This window comes from Sinocyclocheilus anshuiensis, unplaced genomic scaffold (genome assembly GCF_001515605.1).
Source record: "Sinocyclocheilus anshuiensis isolate Anshui unplaced genomic scaffold, SAMN03320099.WGS_v1.1 scaffold161, whole genome shotgun sequence".
Classification (NCBI taxonomy): domain Eukaryota; kingdom Metazoa; phylum Chordata; class Actinopteri; order Cypriniformes; family Cyprinidae; genus Sinocyclocheilus; species Sinocyclocheilus anshuiensis.
This window is the reverse complement of record NW_015539832.1, coordinates 425,126-434,123: the sequence shown is the minus strand read 5'-3', so window position 1 is coordinate 434,123 and position 8,998 is coordinate 425,126. Positions and strand designations below refer to the sequence as shown.

The following is an 8,998-nucleotide window of genomic DNA, read 5'->3' as shown; positions in this document are numbered from 1 at the left end:
CTAATTACTTTTTTACTTTTACTTTTAGTCATTTAGCAGACGCTTTTATCCAAAGTGACTTACAAAATAAGAAAAAGTAATTAAAACTAAAAGCTAAAACTCTATAAATACTATATACACATTTAAGAAAATAAAAGAAATTAATTCACGCTGTAGTTGCTTTGACACAATCTGTATTGTTAAAAGCGCTATATAAATAAAGGTGACTTGACATAATACGATTTTTAGGGGAAAACTATGGTGTGTTAGATAAACAAATAAAAGGCATGACTTAATGAGTGCATTTTTTAATTAATTTTTATTACAAAATTCCTCTTACAAAAGATGAATGAACATTCAACACTCAATGCAATGGTAAACGGTAATAATCTAAAAAAACAACAAAACCATCTGCAGGTGAATGAGGTTCTCTAGGCCTCTCCATCCTCATCACTGTCGCCGCTGTCGCTGTCTCTGCCTGGGTGTTCAGGCATTTTGGTATGATCCTGCTCTTCCTCATCATTCTTTGTCTGTACCTCCTCTTCCTCAGCGGCCGTCGGCTGCTGCTCTTCACTCGGACTCGTCTCGGGACACTCTTCATCGGCCTCCATGGGCTCCTCTGAGCTCAGCAGCTGACGAGGAGGATCCAGGAGCTGCTGCTGCAGAAAGAGAACATAACGTATGAATCAGACACCGTACCGTTTGACAGAAAGGATCCCCAGTGCGGTTCCTTTAAGTTACAATTTTTGATGCATCTTAATTTTTCAGCATCTCAGTGTTAACTTGCAGTGCATTCGCCTGCATCTGTAATATTTTGTCCTCTTAATAAAACGTTAAATTTAATTACATTTTTTTTTACTCATTTACTGCTTTGAAACAACACCAATGTCTATATTAAACATTCTAAACCCTAAAATGAAAGTAAAAACTAGGGGTGTGCGATATTGACAAAAAATTATATTTGCTCAGAGACACAAAACAGCGCTGTGGCTGTATTCGGAATGATTTTTGTTGGCGAAATAGACACCATATTGCTTGTTTTTGCTCTAAAACGTAAGTCTCTTAATTAACTTATTGTTTATTTAATTCAATGTCACATTTGTAATCATGGTAATTTTTGGAGAAAAACGGCACTCTTCGTGTGAAATTGAATAACTATATGAAGTGGTATAAATATATACATTTTCTGCCATCATGTCTTGAATTTGTGATCATTCTAAATGCATTTTAATAGACTGAATCATGCAGTGAAAGAACGCACACTAAATGCGCACACGCACTAGTCTAGACTTCACTTAATGTATGCGTGCGTTCTGTAGGGATGTTTTGAATGGTTTTTGCAAAATACTCGATAATGTCAAATCGCACATCGTTAAAACAACAATTACGATATTATCGCAGACGATATATATCGCACACCCCTAGTAAAAACTATATTTTGAAACAACTTTACAGTGCAAAAAAATAGAAAATTTGACAAAAATAAGTTTATATAAACCTCATATTTAAGCATAATCGTTGACTATATAATGTTATGCATTTAATTGGTCAGAACAAAAACAGCAGTTGGGCTGAATGAAAATGCAAATTCATTCTCTGGCAGTAAGAAATGCAGAAATACAGTGGTTACCCCATTTAGTTCTTTACACAAAGTTAGAAGCACTACTTTATTGAGCATCATACAACATGCAAAATGCAGTTAAACCGTCTTTAAAGTCAGTTCCCTTCAGTTATGCATTACTGGATTTGCACAAATCATGTGAATGGAAATTCAAAGTCAGAATGGCAAATAACTTGCTCTGCCTCTGACATGAGTTGCGTTAAAATCAAAACAAAATAATATCTATAACAATTTAATTTATGAACTTCCAACTGAAAATTGAATTACACTACAAAAACTGACCCAAACTGGGCTCACAACCCAAAAGGTCCCATTGGGACCTTGCTTTATTCATGGCAGAACATTTGACAGCATTGAAAAGCACAGCTGCATCGCACGTGAATTCAGCCAATGAGTGAAGCAAAGCAGCAGTTTAATTAGCATGAGGCTCTGACGTTCAAAACAAGACATCCAAACTACAACAGACAGACCAGCCGTCTATTTCCTTCAGAATGTCATACTCGTGTTCACCTGCAGTGTCATTTTTACAAATGCTACAAAATCGGGCTTGAAGCTCTAACTAAATTGAGTAATTTTTATTGTAATTTAAGTGCTTAACCTTTAAAGAATGTTGTCTGATAACCTCAGGAGCTCAAACTATATATTATATGAGCTGCTTAATTTTCTATTGCAAATTTCACAATATAATTACCAAAATTGGTCTGTTTGGGGTTTAAAACCGATAAAATCAAAATAAGACTGAATCACTCAGCAGGAGTTAACTCACTCTGCAACACACTGGATCATTTATCGTCGTATACAAGAGAGACAACAAATACATTTTTAATTGCTTAAAGTCATGTGACACCACTTTGTGCTCTATTGAAGGATAGTTGCTCACACGTCCGAGCTGTTTAAAGCTCTGCATTATACGTCAGGAACGTCTCTGCAAACACCAGCACACTTACTTGTCTGTGCTGCTGCATGCTCTGAATCATGTGCATGTACATGTTGTAAACAAGGTTAGCCATCTCCGGCATGTTTTTGACCACCTGATCAGGCCGGGATCGCTCCTCTGTCTGGATGGAGGGAGAGAGAGAGAGAAGAGGAGAGAGGCTTCAGCACAAGTCTTCCAGGAAACAGAAATTCTCTTTCGCTCAGTCACAAGACTCAAATTTAAAACAGCGTGTCAACATATACGTTTTTTCCTGAGAGAGAAAGAGGAACCTGACTGATATAACTAAAACCTAGTGATGATATAAAGATTAAATTCACAAAAACAGATGTCTTCCGCTACTCATGTTATAAAGCTGCAGGAGACACTAGGTCTTAGTTACATGGCATCAGGTTCAGGAAGTAAACATTTCTTTCATTTTCTCCATAGAGAAACAGATTTTGAACAAAAACTTATAAACCTTCAAAGACAGACCTACTGTGAGCTTTGTAGTTGCTCATTGATTGTATATGTTTTTGTTGAAGCGATTAGTACAGATTGGGGCTGTTGTGATTGCTCGATTAAATTTGAGTACTCGATTATAATTTAAAAATCGGCAAAATAACGGGAGTGGCGCATTCCACAAAAGAGAATCCATGAAAAGCATCATTAGTCCATTTTCTATGGCTGCACGGAATATTAAAACCATTTAAAATTCATATTATAAAACGGAGAGCTCCGGTCCTTGATGCTGATTGGTTGAGCCGCGCTCTAAGCTGTTGTAAATTACTCTACAAACACACACTTTTGTTTACTTCTGTGTGTTGCTCGGCAACCACAACTGTTTCTGAGGAACTACATTGTTTGGTGGAAGAATACTGTTTTTATTAACATCATTACACTTTATTTGCTCTGTTTTATTTTGTGAAACCTTACTTCGATATGGAATAACCGTTTTATAAAAGCAATAATCCCCGTGAAGCCGTGGTTTACAGTGAATTTATAACAGCTAAGGGGGTTTTATAACTCTGCTTCGCATCGTGCCTAACAACACCCCATAGCTGTTATAAATTCACTGTAAACCACGGCTTCACGGGGATTATTGCTTTTATAAAGCATAGTGTCATTGTAAATATATGCGCTGCAGGTTTAATATGAGCTATATTATTACATTAGTATGTATTTTAACAGTTTTGTTCAAGAAAACCATATGATTATTATTGCCTCATTGCTATTATATATGTATTTTAAGTAAAGTTTAAGTCTATTATTTGCTTAGGTCCATTTTCATTATCACAAAAAATGATCCGATTAATTGATTTATCAGCAAAAGAATTGACCAATTACAAAAATAATCGTTGTGACAGCCCTAGTATGGATTATCTTATTTTTAAATCATTGTTTTACAGCTGAAATACTACATTACCCAGGATGCTGTACAGAAAATGACACCAATCAGCAAGTCATGGTGAAGGAACCATGCCAAAAGAGCTTTGTAATAAACAAACTCTCATCAAGCACCACAAATGACGCAATCGTATATCATAATATTTGTGTATATTTTGCAGCAAACTTAACTGTGAGTAGTTTAATATTTCTCGATCACTTTTTCCCATTTCCAAAATACACAGATAAAGTCAACAAGGTAAAACAACACCAAACTCTGGTGGCACTTTTACAAGATGGAGGAATTTGATAGAAAGTTTGGGTTTCAATCAATACGGTGAAGCTAAACTCAAGTTTTCACCACATATGTGACCCTGGACCACAAAACCAGTCATAAGGGTCAATTTTTTGAAATTTTGAGATTTATACATCATCTGAAAGCTGAATAAATAAGCTTTCCATTGATGTGTGGTTTGTTAGGATAGGACAATATTTGGCTGAGACACAACTATTTGAGAATCTGGAATCTGAGGGTGCAAAAAAATCTAAATATTGAGAAAATCATCTTTAAAGTTGTCCAAATGAATTTCTTAGCAATGTATATTACTAATCAAAAATTAAGTTTTGATATATTTACAAAATATCTTCATGGAACATGATCTTTACTTAATATCCTAATGATTTTTGGCATAAAAGAAAAATGGATAATTTTGACCCATACAATGTATTGTTGGTTATTGCTACAAATATACCCCAGCGACTTAAGACTGCTTTTGTGCTCCAGGGTCACATATTAGCTCTTTACTGTCAAACCCCAGGTAAAGTAGTACAAATAAAAAGTGCAAGATGAGTGTAAGGGTGTTTGCAAAAGTTATTTGAAAATATGCTTTATTTTTGCAGTTCTGCTAGGTGACTAATATAATATAATAATAATATAATATATAATATAGCACTAATATTGCAACTGATTGATTTTCGAAACTATCGCAAAAATCTGATTTCTCCAGCAAGCCGAGAGCCATGTTGAGGTGTGACGTGCCGGCTGTACTCACAGAGCTGTAGTACTGATGGGGCCGGATGTGCAGCTGCAGGGGTCGGGCGGTCAGCTGGCTAAAGGCTGGCGTCAGCTCGTAGCAGTTCTGGAAAAGAGACACTCGAGCAAATATGTAGAGGCCGAGCCTCGCACGAGACATGGCCACAACCAGACGCCGCACATCTCTGAGGAAAGACAGAAAACAGCAGTCACTTCCGAGAACAGATCTGTGGAGCAGTGTTATTTTGACATACTATTGTAGTTTTTGTTAATATTTTGAATTTGATTTGACTTTTATATTTTGTTTACACTTCAGTTTTAGTCATTTTATTGTTTTGTTTTAACATGTTAACATAGAATTTATTTTTTTATTTCATTATTTTTATTTATTAATTTTTAGTTTTAGATATTGTAGTCCTTGAACTAAAACTAAACGAAAATGAGAACTTTTAACTAGCTGAAACAATAAAAACTTTACATTTTTAACATTTTATTTTATTTCAGTTAATATTTATATTTTAAAAAAAGGTAACATTTTAGAAATGATTAATTAATGAATTATTTAATTGTTATGTTTAGCTAATATTTTTAAACAACAGCTTTAAATATGCCTTGGTCAATTTTAAAAAGTGATTTGTTTTGTTCATGGGTATTATAGTTAAGTAAAACCATAAAAACATTTTCATAACTTGTATAATATATAATATGTGACCCTGGACCACAAAACCAGTCTTAAGTGTCAATTTCTCGAAATTGAGATTTATACATCATCTGAAAGCTGAATAAATAAGATTTCCATTGATGTATGGTTTGTTAGGATCGGAAAATATTTGGCTGAGATACAACAAAAATCTGGAATCTGAGGGTGCAAAAAAATCTAAATATTGAGAAAATCATCTTTAAAGTTGTCCAAATGAAGTTCTTAGCAATGCATATTACTAATCAGAAATTAAGTTTTTAATATATTTACAGTAGGACATTTACAAAATATCTTCATGGAACATGATCTTTACTTAATATCCTAATGATTTTTGGCATAAAAGAAAAATCAATAATTGTGACCAATACAATGTATTGTTGGCTATTGCTACAAATATACCCCAGCGACTTAAGACTGCTTTTGTGCTCCAGGGTCAAATATATATTATAATATTGTCATATAATAATATAACAAATTTAATTTCAGCTAGTTTCCAAGACAAAGCATCTCATTCTCGGTTAGTTTAACTTAACAAAACTGAAATAAAAATTAATATGGACATATTTAAAAACTAAGAAAAATGACAAATAAAAATACAACAACATTACTAAACCTTAAACTAAAATTAACATAATAATCTAGTATTTCAATGATAGCAAAATAAAACTGATTTTGCTACATTTAACCACATTTTTAAACCAGAATTAGATGGTTTTAAATAAGTCACATGTGGTTTTTGTTACTTTAAACTACATATTTTAATGATAATCAAACAGCCACAGGAAGTGCTCACCTCAAATGTCCTACGGCTTTGGTGCGGACCAGCGAGAGGATGATGTAATCGTTCTGTTGACCCTGGAACCTGTCCACTGTGGTCACCTACAAGACAAAGGGCAGTCTGTTATATAAGCGATGAGGGTGGAGGGTTTTTATTTGAACTGAAGAGCATGAGCTCCTCTGCACTGGTTTAGTGCTAGTTAGTTTTGCACACTACTGTCTGATCAGATCTAGATTTCTGAAGTTATGGACTGTCACTTCATCCTGTTGAAGTGATCGAAACTCTCATTCATGAGTCACATGAGTGTCAAAGGAGAGAACGTGTGTGTATCTCAGAATGTGATCAAGTCAACAGGTCTCTTCCTTTAGCTCAGAAACTCTTACTGACTGAATCAACAAATATCATCAACTCCATGACGAGTAAAATCAGCCAAACTCAGCAACATTTCAGCCACCAGTCAGGTAAGTTCTTTCATGAACACTTTTCTACTTGGAAATCTGTGACAGCAATAATGTCAAGACGGAAGGAAGTTAATATTTGATTTTCTCCATTTGATTCGACACATTAATTCAATTCAATTCAATTCAAGTTTATTTGTATAGCGCTTTTCACTTTACAGCAAATTAAGTTTCTACAATATTTAGTACATTATTTAAAACAAACAAGACTAATGCTAAATGGTGTAATATTGCACAATATTGAGATGATACCATGAGCAGGACTGGCTCATGTGAGCTGCTGTCTTAATTCAGAGGGCTAGCGATATAAAGTACATCTGCATTTACATTTAGTCATTTATCAGACACTTTTATCCAAAGCGACTTACAAATGAGGAGAATAGACAAATATGTAGCCTAAGTGCTGTAAGAAGTCTTGGTTAGCTTAACGCAGTACACATAGCAAGGGTTTTTTTAATTAAATAAAAGGAAAACAAGTAGATAGAATAGAAAAATAATATAGAATGCTACTGTTAGAGGCTGTTTTTTTTTTTCTTTTTAAAGAAAACAAATATATAAAATAGAAGTAGAATAGAGAGTGCTAGAGTTGGAGGGTCAAATGAAGATGGAAGAGATGTGTTTTGAGCCGTTTCTTGAAGATGGCTAAGGATTCAGCTGCTAGGTCATTCCACCAGAATGCAAAAAGTAGACGCAATGTTTGTCTAAAATTACTGAAGGGAAACATACACGGTTAAACAGAGCATAAGCTTGCCAAAAAAAAAAAACATTTGCTTAACTAGTTAGAACCAATTAACAGCAACATCTGCTAGTCACTCAAGTATTGGGACTTGTCAAGCACTGAAAACGTGTTGAAATATATCAGACCTACACGGTGCATTTGGTTAAAATTGAACACAAAGCCTGGTTAGCTGCCTGATTTTGTGCTGCACTGAAAGCAGTTGTAAAGCACAGTATTCCTGCTATGACTGTTTCAGCACATCAGTGTAAAACATCTGACCACTCCACAGAGTTCTCCCCAAAACCAGCCCATCAGTCTGTCTGGATCTGCTCATGACATTACAGCAGATATTTGATTTCTTGTGGCTGCGTGTTAAAACAGGCTGGCGTCTCATTATCATTCTGCTCTTCCTCGGTCTCGGTGGCTGGATCTCTGCCTCTCAGCAGATGGTGTCCGATGTGAAATTCATCAGCGAGTCTCGAGGAGCGTGCACACGTGCTCAGTGCCCGCTCAATACATGCCGCGCATACTCGAGTGAGACTGGCCCATTTCTGTACTGAAGAAGTGTTAAATGCTAATAAAGGACTGAGCTGATCTCATCTTCAGCAGAGCAAGCAGTTTAACCCCTGCAAATGAAAATGAGTCTGCTACAGGCCTTATGCACTATGCTATTAGAATTAATACGCTGCTGACACTGATTAAATCAAAATACCTTTCATATCTTAAAGTTCAGCCAAAAATGAAAATGGTCATTTACTCAACCTCATGTTGTTTCAAACCTGCAGAATTTCATTCTTCTGTTGAACACAAAGGAAGATCTTTTGAAGAATGCTGGTAACCAAAAAGTTTCCATAGTATATATTAGGGCTGCACAATTAATCAAATTTATAATCGTGATTACAATTACGGATGCCACAATTACATAATTGTTCACAGCGGCAATTAATCATTCAAAGTCCACTTATGTTATTTTGCATGCTTAAGATGTTTTTTTTCTTTCTACAGGTTATCTTAAGGGTTTTTTCATTGTTTTAATTTGAGTTTTAGTATAACATTATAATACCATGCAAATTTTTACTTTTTTAGTTAAAGAAGAAACCAATCCAATATAGTTGACATTTGAGGCTTATATAAGCAATACAAGTTTTTCAGGTAGTTTTCAGCTTGTTTATTTTCATATAAAAATATGGCATGCAGTTACTTCAAACAATGGTATAAACATCATTCAATCAATCTAAATTGTGGTAATCGTAATTAATAATCGCAATTACAATTTCAAGGGAAAAATCGACAATTATGATTTTTGTCAATTGTGCAGCCCTAGATGTATGTATATATGTATATGTGTGTGTGTATATATATATATATATATATATATATATATATATATATATATGTATATATGTATATGT

General features: G+C 34.5%; 1 protein-coding gene across 4 annotated transcripts in view; it reads right to left on the bottom strand.

Annotated features, from left to right (window-relative positions):
• Positions 1-281: 281 nt before the first annotated feature.
• The window catches only part of aqr (aquarius intron-binding spliceosomal factor), a 75,247-nt gene continuing 66,530 nt past the window's right edge, over positions 282-8,998 (bottom strand). For 2 of the 4 annotated variants that reach the window (XM_016480456.1, XM_016480460.1), the window contains 4 exons: positions 6,426-6,511; positions 4,952-5,117; positions 2,548-2,658; positions 282-644 (listed from right to left, as the gene is read on the bottom strand). In XM_016480456.1, coding sequence (XP_016335942.1) covers positions 411-644; positions 2,548-2,658; positions 4,952-5,117; positions 6,426-6,511 — 597 coding nt within the window. In that variant the 3' untranslated portion in view covers positions 282-410. The remainder of the gene's footprint in view (positions 645-2,547; positions 2,659-4,951; positions 5,118-6,425; positions 6,512-8,998) is intronic. The other 2 variants (XM_016480457.1, XM_016480459.1) reach the window with 2 other exon arrangements.